This window comes from Ornithorhynchus anatinus, chromosome X1 (assembly GCF_004115215.2).
Source record: "Ornithorhynchus anatinus isolate Pmale09 chromosome X1, mOrnAna1.pri.v4, whole genome shotgun sequence".
NCBI classification, from domain to species: domain Eukaryota; kingdom Metazoa; phylum Chordata; class Mammalia; order Monotremata; family Ornithorhynchidae; genus Ornithorhynchus; species Ornithorhynchus anatinus.
Window position 1 is genome coordinate 76043036 of NC_041749.1, and position 20353 is coordinate 76063388.

The 20353-nt window shown below is 41.4% G+C and overlaps 1 protein-coding gene and 1 long non-coding RNA gene across 5 annotated transcripts in view; one reads left to right on the forward strand and one right to left on the reverse strand.

The window, feature by feature from the left end:
- CARD19 (caspase recruitment domain family member 19) overlaps window positions 1-13374 on the forward strand; it is a 51152-nt gene extending 37778 nt beyond the window's left edge. For 3 of the 4 annotated variants that reach the window (XM_029049684.2, XM_029049685.2, XM_029049686.2), the window contains exons 4-6: window positions 6322-6381; window positions 7284-7355; window positions 10248-13374. In XM_029049684.2, coding sequence (XP_028905517.1) covers window positions 6322-6381; window positions 7284-7355; window positions 10248-10360 — 245 coding nt within the window. In that variant the 3' untranslated portion in view covers window positions 10361-13374. The remainder of the gene's footprint in view (window positions 1-6321; window positions 6382-7283; window positions 7356-10247) is intronic. The other variant, XM_029049687.2, reaches the window with a different exon arrangement.
- LOC114806296 lies at window positions 10041-19863 on the reverse strand. Its single transcript, XR_003754327.2, has 2 exons — window positions 19726-19863; window positions 10041-10404 (listed from the first exon to the last, which is right to left on the reverse strand). It is a non-coding gene; the product is annotated as an uncharacterized LOC114806296 (long non-coding RNA).
- Between the last annotated feature and the right edge of the window lie 490 nt (window positions 19864-20353).

Below are 20353 nucleotides of genomic sequence, written 5' to 3' on the forward strand. Positions count from 1 at the left end.
AGGAGGTAGGATTTTAGGAGGGCATTGAATATGGGGAGAGCTGTCAACAGGTGAGGGAGGCGTTTCCAGAATGCTCTCTTTTGTAGTGGAATTTTAACAGGATTCCACACTGGATACTTGCAGTATGATACTTGTCCACCTCAGAGTTTATGTAAAATCTCATTTGATAGGGTAATTGCCATCTCACTCACAAATTTAGATTTTTTTCCCTATTAATGTGCTGGGGAAAGGTTGGGCTTCAGTGTCAGTTTTCTGTAGGAAGTCATGTCTTTCACACTCTTAAGGTGAAATGCTAGAGAGTAATAAGAGAAGTCCTGTCCCAGCCCCCACCACCCCCATGTATGTTGCTTTTTGTTTATCCCTATTTCTGTTTTGTTTTCCACTTTATCACCATCATTTTCTCAGGCTCGTTTTGTTTCTGTTTTTTTTTTTGGCAAATCAACTTTTTACACGTTTTTTGCTCCATGGGTGCCCTACCATTGCTGTGGCAAGCTTGCTTTCATTAGACAAACCTTTGAGTCCCCAGCAAAGTCCCCATGTAGCCGATCAGCATTTGAGCCATTTCTTTTGGCCTAATAAACCTGTTTGTTGCCTGCAAGGAAGCTATCCCCGCTGAGACTTGAACCAAAAACTTGACTGATTCCAAAGCAGTATCTCTGCCACCTGAGCTAAAAGCACAGCGGTCAGAGTAGCAACAGCGATCATCAGAAGACTTTGCTAAGAAACCTGATAAACTTTAATGGGACTGTAGGGTCTGCTGCAAATTTTAAGGGTCCCTTATAGCACAATGTTCAGTGGAGTAGATCATATGAACATTAGTGCTAGTGCAGCCATGGGCTAATGAGACAGCACTTTGCTGGCCTAATTATGGTCTTGGAAGACCTAACTAGATTTGCCCCTGTTGTGCAGTGCCAAAGGTGAACCACCATCCACTTTTATTATGGAATTCTCTTCCTCAATGGCAATTGAAGCAGAAACTCTGATATAATTTGGCTAAGGCCTGTGGGGTTACAAATGGTTATTTCATTGCATTCATTTTCTCTAGCAACTTTCAGTAAGAAACTTAGCTTTGAGGTAAGACAGCGCCACTCTTCTCGTTTTTTGTTAATATTATTTGAGTGATTACTGTGTGCCAGGCACTGTACTAAGCAATGGGGAAGATATAAGTTAATCAGGCTGGATACAGTCCCTGTCCCACAAAGGGCTCATAGTCTTATTCCCATTTTACAGGTGAGGTAACTGAGACAAGGAGAAGTAAGTGACTTGCTCACCCAGCAGACATGTGGTGGAGCCGGGATTAGAACCTAGGTCATTTTGACTCCTAGGGCTGTGCTCTATCTACTAGGTCACCCTCCTCCTTGTCCGTATACTGTTTTCCTCACTAGGAGGCCAAAAGAGGAAAGATGAGAGCAAATGGTATATATTGAATACCTACTATGTGCAGAACATTGTACCAAGTGCTTAGGAGAGTGCAATTCACCAGAGATGATAGACATGTTCTGTGTCCACAAGGGGCTTACAGTCCTGAGGGGGAGACAAACACTAAAATAAATTATAGTTATAAAAAAGTGTTTCAGGGCTGAGAGTGGGGTGAATATCAGATGCTTAAAGGATATGATGCAGAAGGGAGCAGGAGTAGGGGAAATAAGGATTTCACTGAAGAAAGCCTCTTGGAGGAGATGTGATTTTAATAAGGCGTTGAAGGTGGGGAGAGTGGTGGTCTGTTATATATGAAGGGGGAGGGAGTTCCTGGCCAGAGGGAGGATGTGGGCAAAGGGTCAGTAGTGAGATAGGCAAGACTAACAGTGAGTAGGTTGGTATTGGAGGAGTTAAGTGAGTGGGCTGCATTGTAGAAGGAAATCAGTGAGGTAAGATAGGAGAAGGCGAACTGATTGAATGTTTTAAAGCCAAGCTGATTGAGTGTTGTAAAGCCAGTGGTGAGAAGTTTCTGTTTTATGCGGAGGTGGATGGACAACCGAGAATATTCATTCAATAGTATTTATTGAGCGCTTACTATGTGCAGAGCACTGTACTAAGCGCTTGGAATGTACAATTTGGCAACAGAGACAATTCCTGCCCATTGACAGGCTTACAGTCTAATTGGGAGAGACGGACAAAAACAAGACAACTTAATCACGATAAATAGAATCAAGGGGATGTACACCTCATTAACAAAAATAAATAGGGTAATATAAATATATACAAATGAGCACAGTGCTGAGGGGAGGGGAAGGGAGGAGGGAGGAGCAGAGGGAAAGCGGGGGAAGGGGGCTTAGCTGAGGGGAGGTGAAGGGGGAGCAGAGAGGGAGCAGAGGGAAAAGGGGAAGCTCAGTCTGGGAAGGCCTCTTGGAGGAAGTGAGCTCTCAGTAGGGCTTTGAAGAGGGGAAGAGAGTTAGTTTGGCGGAGGTGAGGAGGGAGGGCATTTTAAGACAGCAGTAGGACGTAGGCCAGAGGTCGATGGCGGGATAGGCGTGAACGGGGGACGGTGAGGAGGTGAGCAGCAGAGGAGCGGAGCATGCGGGGTGGGCAGTAGAAAGAGAGAAGGGAGGAGAGGTAGGAAGGGGTAAGGTGATGGAGAGCCTTGAAGCCCAGAGTGAGAAGTTTTTGTTTCATGCAGAGGTCAATGGGCAACCACTGGAGGTTTTTAAGGAGGGGAGTGACATGCCCAGAGCGTTTCTGCAGGAGGATGATCCGGGCAGCGGAATGAAGAATAGACTGGAGCAGGGAGAGACAGGAGGAAGGGAGATCAGAGAGAAGGCTGACACAATAATCTAGTTGGGATATTATGAGAGCTTGTACCAGTAAGATAGCCGTTTGGTTGGAATGAACTAGAGTGGGGAGAAACAGGAATCAGGGAAGTTAGAGAGGAGGCTGATGCATTAGTCAAGTAGGGATAGGATAAATGCTTGGATCAGTATACTAGCAGTTTGGATGGAAAGGAAAAGGCAGTTTTTAGCAATGCTGTGTAGGTAGTACCGACAGGATTTGGTGGCAGATTGAATACCTGGGTTGAATGAGAGAGATGAGGATAATGCCCAGGTTACAAGTTTGAGACAGGAAGGACGGTGGTGTTGTCTACAGTGATGGCAAAGTCAGGGGGAAGGCAGGGTTTGAGTGGGAAGATGAGGAGTTCTGTTTTGGACATGTTTGGTTTGAGGTGTCAGTGGGACATCCAAGTAGAGATGTCCTGAAGGCAGGAGGAAATGTGAGATTGCAGAGAAGGAGAGAGTTCAGGGCTGGAGATGTAGATTTGGGAGTCATCCACATAGAGATGGTAGTTGGAGCCATGGGAGCAAATGAGTTCTTCAAGGAAGTAGGTTTTGGTGGAGAATAGAAGGGGACCTAGAACTGAACCTTAAAGGACTCCCCATTGGAGGATAGGAGACAGAGGAGGGGTCCACGGAGGAGACTGAGAATGACCAGCCAGAGAGATAGGCGGTACAGCCAAAGTTAGTTCCTAAGCATTCTTTTTAGTTATTGGAAATTTAATCAATCAGTGCAGGAAGCATAAAAAAGGGGGAAGTACACTGTTGAGTTGGAGCTAAACTATTTAGTTAATTTCTGCTAAAACAAATACAGAACCATAACCTGGTTATTTACTGCTAAAGTTTTTGAACCTTGGATTATTCCACAGGCTTGAGTTTGGTGACTGATTCTCTGGTGACCTTACCACACTGCTTGAGTTCAGGTGTAGAGTAGAACACGTTCCCAGAGGGTGGGAAGGAAAATGCTCTTGCTAATGCCCAATGCCATGACAGTGTCCTAACCGGCCACTATAGAATCTCTTTCTCCTGGTTAATGCAGTATCACAGATCCCTCTTGGAATTATAATTAGCAGTCGCTGGTTGGTTAACACTGGGTGCCTGGGGATTGGCCTCAAGTCTGACTTCTTGGTAATACAGTGCTCTGAGTATCTCTTAACTCTTCCCTGAATGATAGTTTCCAAGAAAAGCCATTAAGAAGGCAATCTAAATTTTCTGTGCACAAATAGTTAATATCTCTGAGGTGATGTGGAACTGTTAACATTTCTAAACTATTAAATTAGATTAAGTGCATTTTCATCTTTCTCAAAAAACCAGGTGGCCTTACAATTACATTTTTATATTTTTTAGCATGTGTGAAGCACTTTTCATTTGTCAAATGTATACCATAACTGTTTTCATCAAGGATTTCTAATTAAAGGTCAAGCAGGAGGAAAATTAGAAATGAGATATGAGGTGTTGGATTTTATTTGGTGATGTGGGGCGCCTACAACCTTTTCCGAGCCTGAATGGTTGGTTTTTTTTGGTTAATCCTTAATTTAGAATTGAACTCTTGCTTTGAATGCTACATATTACTTTTGTATTGGGCCCTAATCTCCCATCCAAGTTCCTGAAGGGTCAACAATGCACCTCAGCAGATGCAAAGAAAATTGCTTCCTTCTTCTCTACTAATTTTCAGCAAAAAAAAGTCTCTCCCGAGTGAATAGCTGCATAGAGCAATGTCCACTAGTTATGTTTTGGGTGTGTTGGAGGGTTGTCAGAAGGGATAGCTTGTACTTACCCCAGTGCTTAGTACAGTGCTTGGCACATAGCAAGCGCTTAACAAATACCATAAAAGGAAGGGGGAGGTGTGGAGCAGTGGTGGCAGCGCTCATAAGAGAATCTCGAGGAATGTGCACCTTCATTACGCCAAGGGCCCATCCCTGGGCCCTGTTACTCCTAGAATGGCAACTTCTCCCACTTTATATCCTCCCAAGTGCTTAGTCCAATGCTCTGCATGTAGTAAGGGCTCAATAAATACCATTGATTGTTTGATTGTGACTTCAGCCTGCAAGGATTCATGACAACTGCTCTTGCCCCTCTTCAGAGGGGCCAATCTGGTTCTTCGATACACGTCCTTTAAACAAGTACTGCAGATTCTTAGAGGAGAAAAGCTGGAGCCCATTTTGAAATCTGTAGATCCAGTTTCCTTTTTGGAAAATGAGAAATCCTTCACTTGGTGACATTGCATTCCATTGTAGTGTGATGGTCCCCGTGTCCTTTGAAGGGCTGATAGACTGAAGTCTGAAAGGAGACATAATTGATGTTTATAACACCATGAAGGGTGTGGGCGGGGCAAGCATGGAATTGATTTCACCAAATCCCACAGTAAGGTGATGGAGACAACAAAAGAAAACTCTTCATCCAGCAGGTGATGAATATATGGAATTTGTCACCACAGGAAGTTGTGCGGGCTGAAAATAGCAGGTATAGTCAATCAATGAGATGTATTGAGCCTTTACTATGTGCAGGGCACTCTCCTAAGTGCTTGGGAAAGTACAGTATGACAAAGTTGGTAGATGTGATCCCTTCCCACAGGGAATTTACAGTCTACAAGAAAATATTAGGATTTGGTGGCAGATTTCGGAACCACAGATATGTAATGGGTTACTAGAGGGGAAAGTTAGGCATGTCCATGGCATATCCCTAAACATTAGGGTAGTTGTCAAAGGAGTACAGGAGGAGTACTCCTGTGGAGGAGGACAGTTCCTCCAACAGGCCTCTTACTACTGTCAGAGCCAGAATATGTGTGACCCAGTAATGGTAGTGTTCGTGTTGGTCAGTTCTCTTACCTTTGAGGTCCTGTCTTGGGAATTACCAACAGATGTTTTGTATAAAGCAAACACTTTCCCATAAGCCAAACTTGGTGAAATCTTTTGCCAAAATTATTGGACATGTTGAGTGGCCTAAAATAATTTGCTTAGCAGAGATAAAGGGCTATTCCCCTCCGTGGCTATGAACCAGTTTCAATGTAGTCTTTTGTTTTGCACTCCCACGTCAGCATTCTCAAGTCCAGGCATCAGACTCAGGGTGAAAACTGCTTCTACAGTAGCCATGGATGCCAAGAATAATTGAGCTTGGTGTGTTCGTGTCATTTATGTCCCCAGACCCTCCCCCACCCCTTCCCATTTTGAAAGTGTCCCAGTGGATTTGAGTGCTTTTCCCAGCTTGAGTCACATAAATACATTTGCCATGCCTAAAGAACTGTTTTTATAGGGTAGTCTTCTGAGCTGCCAAAACTCAGATGGGTTTGGTGCCATTGGAAAAATACAGCCTCGTTTAAGTGTGAACTTCTTCTGGCTGCTTTCCAATGGTTAGTTCTACTTTTGTTGAGAAATAAAAGTCAGTCCTGATAAATGCCAGCAGTCTTGTGTCTTTAGGAGATGTTAATTCTATATGTACAGTTTAAAGTTCCTGTAGAAAATAGTCTTATAATTTTCTTAATTTTGCATGAATTGCGACCAATGTGTTCTTAATTGAACCCCATTACTAATGATTGGTGTGTTACTTTTATTTCTAGAAACCTCAGATTCCACAGAGATAGACACTGACAAGGAGAAATATAATCTAAATGACAGGGGTAAATACAATATATTCAGAAACATTGAAGAGCAAAACTCTAAATTTTTCCCCTCCATCTATCTCTCTCTTCATTTATTCCTGAGACATCAATCACTGTGGTGATGGCCAGTCAATTGTTCTGAAATTTAAGTTATTGCTGAATGGAAAATTCTTCCTTAGTGTCCTTATTACAGTTATTGAAATTCTTCACTTCTTAGTAAAATGAGCTTCCTATAGCACATGTAAATGTATTCAAAACTGATGCTTGGTGATTGTCCTGGACAATTAAAATAATCTAAACAAATCAGATAAATTGGCATATTATTTATAATTTGGATAAATTCATTAGGGATAAGCATATTTTTCTTTTCCTCTTACCTTGACCTTGATTATTTTCAAAGAGAACATGAAGTGGAAATTTTCATATGTTGTTCCAGTGGGTTTGGTGGCAAAATAGAGAGAGATTGGCAGCCCTTTAAATCCATTGCAAATCTTATTTCCCCCTTTCAGTACATTTCCCATGTTTGGTTTTGATTGGGGATTGCCTTGTCTAATTATAATGAACCAGATTTTCAACCAGGTTCATTCTGGCCTTTAAATTTGTATCCATAATTTTTCCATTCTTGTTTTTTTTTTCCTTGGGTGGGTCCTAAAAGCTACATTTGCACAAGTCACTCTCTCTCTCCTTCTGCCTCTCCCCCCTGCCCCTGGATTTGTTTATATAGAAATCTTTTGCTTACAGCAATGCATGCCTTTTTTTCCATCACATATATAACTTGGAAAATGAATGCCCAGTATATGATTAAATCCATTTCACCTTTTTCTAGTTTCAAATTTCTCTGTCTTGTCTTTGAGAATTATAAAAAGTTCATTAGCTAACAGCAAGCAGTGCCTGGTTAATTGCCTTTGCTTCCTTTTCAGGTCCCATGTTCTTCCTTGCTTGTTTCAGTATGGCTGCAGGATTAGCATTCTTAATGTACTACCACCAACCAGGTATGGATAGGAATGAAGTGTATTTTTCCCTTTTTTGGTTGTCCAGTTACTGCAAATGATTTCAAAAGTTAAATTGTGGTGCTCTTTAAGTATTTAAGCCTGCTTCTACATAATTAGACATTTCTGAAATAATCCCAGGAGACAGAGTTACCAAGACAGGCACTCCAAGAGCTTAATTCTCCTGTACTTTGAAAGTCAGTTCCATAAGCTTCACAGATGCCCTAAGTGTACCAGAGAAAGAGACACAAGAAGAAGTCCAGAGCAACCTTATCTCTACCTCTACGTGCTCTGCACCTTGGGATCCAGCTTCAAGGATGACCCCCTCTCCCTTCCATGCCTCAGTCCTCTTCTCAGGACTCTGAAAGTAAGGGAGCACATGATGGGACTGCAAAACCCCCCTCCATCCCCTGGATTAAGAAAAAGCACTGAGGTCAAGTCCCTGCGGTGGTCTGAGGGCACTGCAGCCGGCATAGACTACCATTCATTCAAATGAATTTATTGAGCGCTTACTGTGTGCAGAGCACTGTACTGAGCACTTGGGAGAGTACAATATAGCAATAAACAGACACATTCCCTGCCCACAATGAGCTTACAGTCTAGAGGGAGTTTATGGGACACCTTGGTTGTCCTGCCACCAGCCCAGGAACCTGCTCCTGAATTCTGTTCCTGAGCCTGATAAATTCAGATCATTTATTCTTCTCTGCCATTTGCTCTGTTGGAATGTTTTCCACTGACACATGTGAGAAATATCAACAAAGCATTTCACTCCATCTGTTTTCCATGAAAACTGGATGGAATTTTTCTTTGAAGAGGTTGTGCAGGGAATGGTTTCAAAGGCACATACCACAGGAAATAATAGAATCTTGTTCACCCAATTTTACTCCTAGAAAGTTGGCTGAGTTAGATGCAAGCCCTGGCATGTACTACCAAACCAGCCTGAACTGAATGGAGTTTTTTCAAAATGAACCCCAGTTTGACTGCTACGCTACTTAGAAGAAGCAGTTAACAGGAGAGACATGGCATGTTTGAAATATTATTCTGTGGCTCCATAATTCACTCAGGGCCAGTGCCCAAATAGCACAAGTAGCCACCTTTCAAAAGAGCAACAGCTAGGGTTGGCTCTGGTAATCACATTCAGCTCCATGTTCAAGCCCTCTATGTCCTTTAAGTCACAGCTCACTGAAATATTTATGGGTAAAAACAAAGTCTTTTCACACACCCAGAAAGTTTTCCTTTATGATATCCTCATCCTTTGAGATCCATCTGGATATCCATCATTTTCCATTTCCCTCTAATAAAATTTCCATCTTAAGCCTGTCTGCTGGTTCAACTGTCCTCTCCAAAGTACTTAGTAGGGTACTTTGCACACAGATGGACTTGAACAAAGCAGTGTCTGCCTCAAAGAGTTTACAGGCTAAGAAAGTCAACACTGCTGTGGGCAATCATTAAAAGGATATAGAAAATTCCATCTACCTGCTCAGACATGGAATAAATCCTTCTGAATAAAGTGCACTGTATTATAAGATGTCTTTCCTGAGGTTGCAGCCTGGAACCATTCTACCCACAAGAGCAAAAGCCTCTTTGTCAAAGAAGACAGCATCTTAGTAAATTCTTTTTCAGGCAGGTGGATTTTAGAAGTGCTGTATCATAGGAGATGCTGTGGGTCTTGGTGGTGGCCTGAAACTCAAGTGAAGCAGGTTACAGGGAAAGGAGGATAATTAGCAATGAAAACGGTGTTCTTTTATAACCTGAACAGAGATCTTTCTTTGATCATATTGCTGAGTAGTTTTTAAGGCAGGATCTCTTCAGTCATCAATCAAGTTAGGGTTCAGATTGCCTCATCTATCATGACTATAAGGTGTCTATAAGTGTTGACTTTGTTTTGCTGGGCTGAGATTATTTTAAAAATTCAATTGGATGATGAAGTTAATGCAGTGGAATAGAGTTATTGCTATAAATAATTTATAGGGATTTTTTTGCTCTAGGTATGTAATGTGTGTCTATATTTTTAAAAAAAGGTCAATGCTGCTGTCTGGATTATTACCAAACCCTGTGATTGGCTAGGAGGCAGGAACCAGGCAACAATTGGCTATTACACTGGGCACAGAGAATTGGGGGCCATTAACAGCACATCCTCTAGACTGCAAACTCAATGTGGACAGGGATCCTAGCTACCAACTCTGTTGTATTGTACTCTCCCAAGTGTTTAGTACAGTGATTGGCACACGGCAAATGCTCAATAAATACGATTGATTGATTGATAACCTTACCTGCAGACAGGTCAGTGGCTCTCTGCTTACCTCCCAACTGTGATGTTTTCTGTGGTTGTATGTTGACTTTAAACTTCTGGTCATGGAAACCACAGCTGCCGTGAACCAGTCTGTGTTAATTTCACTGTACATCCACAGCCAGCTACTGCAGTGGAAGGTACACTGTCCCACCCACAGTGGAACACCACATTGGCTACAGGAGGCACCCTCCAAATGCAGCTGTTGTGGGCCTAATGCTAACTTAACCACCTGGTTTACTCTTACAGCTTCAGTGGTTTCTATGGCAGGGAGTTAGTTCTAAAAATCTTTTTTTCCCCCAATCTGAAATCATCAGTTTGCCTTGAGACAAGCACTCAAGATTATTGACTATTCCCCTTAACTCAACAGCTGTCTGTCCACACTGCACACAAACCAGTAGGCACACCTAACACACTTTATTGGAAGAATAAATGCCCAGGATTAAAAAAAGGTTAAATGAGACATAGCATAGGCTCTAACCATTTGTCTTGAATGATTCAGGGTGGTTTCCAGGCACAAAGGCCTAACTATTGAAAAAAGCAGTATGTTTCAGTGAATTTGTCCCTTGATTTTCTTTTCTTCTTCCATTTGCTCTTTCTTCCAGATCCCAAAGTCTTCAAGGGTGCCAGAAGGGTAATGGGATTCTCCCCAATTATCATAGGAAAACATGTCAGTCCTTATTTCTTGGCATTTTTGGAAGACAACTTGGAGCAGTAAGGGACACTTGCTTCCATCCATCTCTTCTGCATCTTTTGGATCTCCTGCCAAATGCAAAACAGCAGTACCTGTATTTACAGCCTACCCGAAATTCCTATACCAAAGAATTGGTTACCTTACTCTAGCAATGAAGATACTATTCAGGGGTTTGTTCCAAAGGTTAACTCTACACCATCTGCTTTTTCTGTTAGGAGCGGATCATTTATTTTTTTAACTTTTTATTTTAAAATATTTATCACTTTGATAGTTTTTCAACCATATCCAAAAATGTTTCAATGTATAGACTATCCAAATATTTAAATAGGTGTAGGTCTCCATAGCCATCTTAACATGTTTTTTGTCTTTTTTTAAAAAGATGTAAAAGTTTTGAGGATTTGTTTAACTGTTTCTTAAAGGTCAATTTTACAAGGACACTTTAAAGACTACCAAAGGCCTTATTAAGCATAGGACAGGTGTTTTTCTGTAACTGGCCCTTCTGTCCATGCACCAGAATCTGAGAGATAGGTAACTAGGTCTTATTCTGTGCCACGAAAGCATGGCAGAGCTTCTTAACTGCCTCTTGTGTCTGTTCTTAGTCAGTCAGTCTTTATTCAGGGAACCTTGTTCCAAATACCAACCTCCATTATTGTCCATTAAACTGCAGGTGATCATTGGTAAAGCTGGTGCCAAGTCAGATGGACCTACCTTGTTGATTCTTTTGGGCACTGACTCCAGCACTTTTCCATGATAGTAAAAGACAATCCTGACAATGAAAGTTTTTTTTTTTTCCTGAGATGGGAAACTGAGTGGGAATGTGCCAGCAGGGTTTGGCATGTTTCTGAGAAGGATGTGTCTGAAAAGGACCGCCATGAATAGTTCAGATTAGCAGCATACCCATGAATAGCAGAGGGAGCATAGAGTGCTTTGTTTGGGTATAAGTAGGGTGTTTTCAGGACATCAAAAGTATTTTTAACTCTTCCACATGTACCTGTTTTGCAACAGGTAGGTTGAATTAATTAAGTCAGTCAAACCTAATCATTCTTTTGTTACTGCAGCATGAAGCCTTAAAACAATATCTAAATAAGCAAAAAGAGTTTGAGATGTAAAAGGAGGCACAGCTGTCTAACAAGGTTTCAAATGAGAGATTTTTCCAGAGTATTTTTGCTTGAATGGAAATTCTTACTTTAAAAAAGCCAAAGGCTGTTAGCTTTTGGTTAGGAATCTGATCTTAGGCCTATTCATAAACCTGTTTGTCCTTCAAGTTTAAGGTCATACTTAGAGGAAATTGAGGCATAGGGGAAAATCCAGATAGACAATTTGGCAAAGTGCAGTGCAGCACTTGACTATCTTTAGAGGGGATGTTGATTTTAATTGTTTTGGTGTGAGCTGTATGCACCAGCTGAGAATGGTAGGTGTTAGTTTTTTGTAGGGTAAATTGAGTTATTGGGATTGCTTCACTTAAGGGAAAACTATGTCCTCACCCTGGTTAGCAAAGAGGTAACAGGGTGACATCTCATTTTCTTTTTCTTCCAAGTATCAGCTTTAAAAAACCACAGCATGGTGGCAATGGCAAGGTATCTTATTCCAGAAACTCTTTTAGACTTTTCTCCCACCTGCCTTTAGCTTAGTGTAATTTTTAAATTCCAGCAGTTGGACCTAAGATAAAAACTATGTATTAAATACTTTGGCTAGTGTAGCATACATATGGGTATTACCTTTCAATACACTTCGGAGAAGCAGCGTGGCTCAATGGAAAGAGCCCGGGCCTGGGAGTCAGAGGTCATGGGTTTGAATCCCCACTCTGCCACTTGTCAGCTGTGTGACTCTGGGCAAGTCACTTAACTTCTCTGGGCAAGTCACTTAACTTCTCTGGGCCTCAGTTACCTCTTCTGTAAAATGGGGATTGAGACTGTGAGCCCCACGTGGGACAGGGACTGCGTCCAACCCGATCTGCTTGTATCCACCCCAGTGCCTGGCACATAGTTAAGCACTTAACAAATGCCATAATTATTACACACTCACACTTATGATATTCTTGACATGAATAGCTTTGTCTTGGCATAATGGCAGGGAGGAGAGAAGAGGGACAGATATGAACTTTCAGTAAACCTCAGATTTCTCTGCATTACTAAAAATGACATTCAATTGTAAAGTGAAATATCAAATTTGAAGGATACAGTCCTGCACAATGACCCAGACAAGAGCACACAATGTAGAATTTTGCACTTCAGCAGTATAAGCATTTCCAAATTAATGTGTGAGATTTCAAATTGGGATTTCATTTTCCCTCAAGTAGAAGGAAGATGAAGTGTGGTCATCCAAGCTCATAAAATTCTTAGTAATTTAAACAGGATGGCATTACCAATGTTCCACAAAATCAAGCTTTTGTGCAAGTGATCTCTGTAGTCTCCTGACCAACAAGGGTAGAGATTAAATGATCACTGGGACCCTCCTGTTAGACCACTGTTAAATTTCTGCACAGTAGTCATAATTGCGACAACAGGCCAGAACACCCTGAAAACTCTTATACTCACTGTCTAGGAAACCACCCAAAGAAAAATGGGATTTTTCATTTGTATGATTTCCTAAGAAGGGACTAAATTTTTCTCTGCCTCTCTCCTGAAGTCTTTAGATTTTGAGCAAAAACCAAATAGCACTTTCCTCAGCCTAAAATGACCACTGATATAGTCTTTGCTTATCATATAAAAATACTAAAATAAATCCCCCACAGGACTTAGCATCTATCGGTCTCTGTATGCCAAAATGATTTTCAAAAAAAAAAATCCATGTGAGTCGGCCATTTGCTATTTGTGCTACAAATGTTTCATGAGGTTGTGTGATCTTAACCAAATGAAATTTAACACAGGCAAAATGTGATGTAATGCTAAACCTCTTCTCTCTGGGTATGTAAATCACCTATCTTAGATGTTGTCTCCTATATAGGATACTGTTCAACTGTAACTTGTGATACATTAATACTGAATTGTATGTAAAGTTATTTTAATAAAAAATAAATGTTTTTAAAGATGACTTCACATGGGTGCCTCCTAGAGGTTGGCTTTGATCCTCCTTGGTTGTTGGATTTTGAAGGAAAATGTAGCAATTGATGATCTGAAATTTCATTTCCTGGGCTTTCTTGAGAGAGGAAAAATGTCATTATTTACAGTATTTTCCCCCTCAAGGAAAAAGTGCCATCTGAAGGAAACTCACCTTTTATTTAGTAGTTTGTCTCTTCTGGAGGAGAGAGAAGTTTGCTTTTTCTGAGCTATTCGATTGCAGGACTGGTAACAGTCATCAGTATTGTAAATTTATACTTCATATCCAGCTTAATCTATTCATTTTGGCTTGGGTTTTAATGCTTACAATCCAATGTTCCCTTTCATTAGAGGATGCAGCGTGGTGCAGTGGAAAGAGCACGGGCTTTGGAGTCAGGGCTCATGAGTTCAAATCCCAGCTCTGCCACTTGTCAGCTGTGTGACTGTGGGCAAGTCACTTAACTTCTCTGTGCCTCAGTTCCCTCATCTGTAAAATGGGGATTAAGACTGTGAGCCCCACATGGGACAACCTGCTTCCCCTGTGTCTACCCCAGCGCTTAGAACAGTGCTCTGCACATAGTAAGCGCTTAACAAATACCAACATTATTATTATTATTATTATTCATTATGAAATAGAATTTCTTTTGTTCAGCACTAAAATGAATAGTGGCAGTGCACATAGACTTGAATGACAAATTACCACCCTGTATGTGCTTCTCCATTTGCAGTTAGAATTCCACCCCCTCTGGGTTTCACAGACCCACTTTAGAGGGTAGAACCAAGTTTTTCATTTCTCATTTCCTGCAACAGTAAACACCTCTACAGTTCTCCCTTCTGTAAAGGTGCAAACTCATCCCCAGTAAGATCCAAAATATTAAATATATCAATCAATCAATGGTATTTGTTGAGCACTTAAAGGTTTGCAATCAAGCAAGCAAGCAAGACCTGTTGGGAAAATCCTCTTGGGCTCCTAGATGTAGAATGGACATGTAGTTCCTGTGTTGCAGCTCCAGGAGCCATATTTTGGGAGACTCATCATCCAATTAGCTCATGTGTTCATTCAATAGTATTTATTGAGCACTTACTATGTATAGAAGTAAGTAAGCACTCATATTATTTATTGAGCACACATAGTGCTCAATAAATACTATTGAATGCAGAACACTGTACTAAGCACTTGGAATGTACAATTCGGCAACAGATAGAGACAATCCCTTCCCAATAACGGGCTCACAGCCTCTAAGGTCAGGTCACCTGGGGGAACTGACTTGGTTCAATTTATCGGTTACAGCTCACTTTTTCAATTAAGTGTTAAAGCAGATCATTTTTTCTCTCTCTTCATTTAGAATACAGGATTGTCCCCCTGAAAGAGTTATGGTGGCATTTCTAAAAGTAATTTTTTTAAGTCATTCAAGTGCCACTGCAACATTCCACTATCCCTAGGAGGCAATGGCATCTGCGAGTAAAATACAGTTTGAGATTTTTCTTGGGTTTTTTTTTTTTTAGTTTAGCTTTTATCTTTCGCCTGCACAGTGGAGTGCTTTCTCTCCTCCTGCATTTGGGGAGGTAGAGTATTTACCATGTGGTGATGAACTAATCAAATGGCAACATGTAAGAACAGTTCAAATACACTGTGTTCCTGGGAAGCAGTGTGGCCTAGTGGGGAAGCATGGGCCTGGAAGTCAGACCTGAGTACTGATCCTGGCCTTGCCATTTGTCTGCTGTGTGACCTTGAGCAAATCATTTAACTTCTTTGTGCCTCAGTTACCTCATCTGTAAAATGGGGATTAAGAGTGTGAGCCCCTTGTGGGACTTCTTTATGGCATTTGTTAAGCACTTACTATGTGCCAGGCACTGGTCTTAGCCCTGGTAATCAGGTTGGACACAATCCCTGTCCCACATGGGGCTCACAGTCTTAATCCTCTTTTTACAGATGATGTAATTAGGGCACAGATTAGTTAAGTGACTGTTCTGTGAAGTACTGCACAGGTGCAGTGTTATCTCCTAATAATCTCCTTTTTAAAAGATGTTATTACAAGGGAAACATTCTTTTGCTTCCATGAGCTAAAGAAAAAGTTGATATGAAAAAGGTGAAAATATTCAGACCTCTAAATCAAGGAAATAAAAAATGGTTTCAATGTCACTGACTGTGCCTGCACATGATATATCTTTTGAGAATACATTTTCCAGGCAGAAAATCAATTTTTGGTCAGATTCAGAACAGGATAAACCTCGTGTGACCTAATGGAAAGAATATGGGTCTGGAAATCAGAGGACCTGGATTCTAATTCTGGCCCTGCTATCTGCTGTGTGACCTTGGGAAATCACTTCTCTATGCCTTAGTTTCACCATCTTGTTTTCCTTCCCCCTTAGATTGTGACCCCAATGTGGGTCAGGGACTCTGACCGAATAACCTTGTATCTACCCCAGCATTTAGTACAGTGCTTGGCACATATCAAGAGATGAACACATTATTGTGATTATTATCAACCCGTCTATTAGACTGTAAACTCCTTGAGAGCAGGAAATATGTGCTCTGCTTCTGTTGAAGTCTCCAAAGTGCTTAGTAGGATGTTTCTCACACAGTAGTGCTCAGTATATACCACTGAGTGATTGATAATTGGCTGGTAAGGCAAACATTTGTGAAGCCATTGACCAACTTGGAGTCTACCTCCGGAATTCATAATAGCAACACTTCTGCCTGATGATCGCTGCACTTAAAGCTTTTCAACCCATTCTCAGTCTGGACCCCTTACCCTAACCCACTATTACCCAGAGAAGTTCTAAGATATCACAGGTATGTCAAATGATAGAACTGTTTTTTTAATAATCTCAATCGTTATCAACAGCGCCTCTTGGCCGTCTGAAGAGAAGGGATGGGAAGTGTTTACAAAACCAGGGGGAGGCAGTGGAAGAACCATCTGAAAAGGAGATTAAATCTTCTGGTTTCTTGTTCCCAGTAGTTGAGACATCCAACAAAATTCCATTACCACACTAGGCTATGAGATATAAGAGTTGAGAAAGACTGGCATGCTCAATTCCATTCCTCCTCCTCTACCTCTTTTCTCCACTCATCCCCAACTATGTAGGTTGGACAGATTCCCAAGTCAATCATAAGTAAAACAAAATCTCAAAGGAAATCAAAAGTTGACTTTCACCACATGCAACAAATGGGATAAATCAGTAAAAGTTAAAAAAGAAAGAACTAGCTGCAAATTCCCCTTTGATTTAAACGATAGTGAGGCTGCTTCCATTTGGGTAAGAAAAATATGGATTGGGGATTTTGTTTATTCAAATGAACATTGCTTTTGCCCCATTCAGATGCTGCCTATGTTTAGAAAATAATTTTATTCTTCCTATTTATGAGTGTTCTTTGTATTTAGTTACTACTGTTATTGTGGTTTTATGGTATTTGTTAAGTGCTTACAATGTGCCAGGCACTGTGCTAAGCGCTGGGGGAGATACAGGCTAGTTAGGTTGGACACAGTCTACGTCCCATGTGGGGCTCAAATTCTTAATACTCATTTTACAGATGTGGTAACTGAGGCACAGAAAAATGAAGTGACTTGTCCAAGGTCTTTCAGCAGACTAGTGACACAGCAGACATTGAGAAGCAGCATGGCCTAGTGGAAAGAGCATGGGCCTGGGAGTCAGAGGACTTGGGTTCTAATCCCACTCTGCCAATTGCTTGCTGCGTGACCTTGGACAAGTCACTTTACTTCTGTGCCTCAGTTTCCTTGAGTGTAAAATGGAGATTCAATACCTGTTCTTCCTCCTCTTTAAGACTGAGCCCCATGTAGGACAGGGACTGTGTCCAACCTAATTAACTTGTACCTACTCCTGCGCTTAGAACAGTGTTTGACACATAGTAAGTGCTTAACAAGTACCATAAAACAAACAAACAAGTGCTGGAGCCAGTTTTAGAGCCCAGGTGCTTCCAACTCCCAGGTCCATGCTCTATTCACTAGCCCATGTTGCTTCAAGGAGGTTCCAATTTTCAGTGTGTACATAATCAATGACAAATGCAAATCAATCAAACAATGGTATATATTGAGCACTTACTCTGTGCAGAGCACTATATTAAGTGCTTGGAAGAGTACAACAGAGTTGGTAGACACTTTCCCTGCCCACAGTGTGCTCCTAGATCAATTTCCTTGTGGGGAGGGAACCTGTCTACAAACTGCTGTACTATCCCAAGTGCTTAGTATGGTGCTCTGCACACAGCATTCAATCAGTAAATAAGTGGCATTTAAGTGTTTACTGTGTGCAGAGCACTGTGCTTCCTTTTTTTTTTTTTTAACATGATCAGGTTTATACCCACTTGCTGAACCTTTGGAACAGATCTATTTAGTAAATGGGGCCTCTGAGGAAAGGTTATCATAAAGAGGAAGCGGAAGAGAGACAGAGTAAGTAGGTAGGGAGTCGAAAGAAAATGGGTTTAGAGGGATGAGTCAAAAACAACATTTCTGGGAAAAGTATCTGATGTGATAGGCTCAGATTTGAATCACTGTAGACAATACTACTATCTTCCCTCTTTCACAAGCCTGTAACCTTGGTGTTGTCCTCCACTCATCACTCTCATACAACCATATATTCAGTGTCATCAAATCCTGTCAGTTTTACCTTTACATCATTGCTAAAATCCACCCTTTCCTCTCCATCCAAATGGCTACTATGCTGATCCAAACATTTATCCTAAACCACCTTGATTACTGCACCAGCCTCCTTGATGACCTCTCTGCTTCCTGTGTCTCCCCTCTCCAGTCCATTCTTCACTCTACTGCATGGATCATTTTTCTAAAAAAAGCTCAGTTCACATCTCCCCATTCCTCAAGAATCTCCAGTGGTTGCCCATCCACCTCTGCATTAAACAGAAACGCCTTACCATCGGCTTTAAAGCATTCAATCACCTTGTCTCCATTCATTCATTCATTCATTCATTCATTCGTATTTACTGAGCACTGTACTAAGTGCTTGGGAGAGTACAATTCAACAATAACAGATACATTCCCTGCCCACAATGAGCTTAGAGTCTAGAGGTGGTGGAGACAGACATCAATACAAATAAATAAACAGATATGTACATAAGTGTTGTGGGGCTGGAATGAAGAAAGAACAAAGGGAGCAAGTCAGGGTGATACAGAAATGAGTGGGAAAAGAGGAACCTCACTGCTTTCCTATTACAGTCCAGCCTGCACACTTTGCTTCTCTAGCACCAGCACATTCCCTGTGTGCAGAACACTGTACTAAGCCCTTGGAATGTACAATTTGGCAACAGATAGAGACAATCCCTGCCCAATGACGGGCTCACAGTCTAAATCCAGTTAGACACAGTCCATGTCCCACCTGGGGCTCTCAGTATTAATCCCCAGTTTACAGATGAGGTCACTGAGGCACAGAGAAGTGACTTGCTCAAGGTCACACAGCAGACAAGTGGAGGAGCCTAGGATAAGAACCCAAGTGCTTCTTACTCCCAGGCCCATGCAGTATCCACTAGGCCATGCTGCTTCTACATTCAGGCCTCTTTGGACTTAAATGATTGGAATTGATTGATTAAACCTCTTTTCCCATTCTCCCTCTCCCTTCTTTGTCACCTAGGCACTTGAATCCACATCCTTTGGGCATTTGGTATTCACCCCACTCTCATCCCTACGGCACTTATGTTTATATCTGTAAATTATCTTAATATCTGTCTCCTCCTCTAGATTGTAAGCTCATTTTGGGTAGGGAATGTGTAAACCACCTCTGTTTTATTGTACTTTCCCAAGTGCTTAGTACAGTGCTCTGTACAAGTAAGCACCACTGATTGATTGATAAATAGCCCCATTACAAAAGGAGAGATTTGAGTTAAGACAATTTTGGCAACATTAATCAAGTGACTACTGGATACAACACTGTTCTAGTTGTTTGGGCAACATTCAGTGGAAGTAAAACCAAAGAGGTAAACTTAAGAAATGCAGCATGGCCTAGTGGAAAGAGCATGGGACTAGGAGTCAGAGGACATAGGTTCTAATCCTGACTCTGCCATACATCTGCTTTGTATCCATGGCCAAGTCAGTGAACTTCTCTGTGCTTCAGTTACCTCATCTGTTAAATGGGGATTAAGACTGTGAGCCCCATGTGGCACAGGGACTGTTTCCGACTTGATTACAGTGTATCTACCACGGTACTTAGAACAGTGCTTAGCACATAGTAAGCACTTAACAAATGCCACAAATGAATAGAAATAGCACTTTCTCCAGGAGACTTTCCCAGATGAATTTGTCACCTCCCCAAGTCATACATATCCTCTCACCTAACTCATCAGCTCTCTTGCACCACCCGAACCACCCGAAGCACTTCTGTACATACCTACTTAGATATACTCTGCTATTTAAGCACTTCCTCATATGAATAGCCATCTCTCCAGTGGGTTCTTCCTCCTGTTTTGTGTCTCTTTTCTCTGGTAGCTCAAAGTTCCTCGAGGGCAGGGATCATGACTTCTAACTCTTTGGTACTCTCCAAGTGCTTATTAGAGGTAATTGTAGTAATAATGTTTATTGAGTGCCTCCTGGGTGCAATGTACCCTTCAATTAGTGGTACTTCCTGGGTGCTTACTGTATGCAGAGCACTGTACAAAGTGTTTGAGAGAGCACAATACAATGGAAATTGGTAGATACAATCCTGCCCAAAAGGAACTTACAGACTGGAATGGAAGATAGATATTAAGATAGATAACAGATAGGAGAAATGATAGAAATAACAGAGTATAAACTTTTGGAAAAGTACAACAGAAAGTAACAGGTTCCTTGCTCACTAAGAGGCTAGGCTTTAATGGGGATGCTATAATACCACAGCTCAGAGCTCTGCACACAGTAGGTGTTCAATAAATTCATTCAATTGTACTTAGAGTGCTTACTGTGCACAGAGCACTGTACTAAGTGCTTGGAAAGTACAATTCAGAAAGAGACAGTCCCTACTAGTAATTAATATTTTCCAG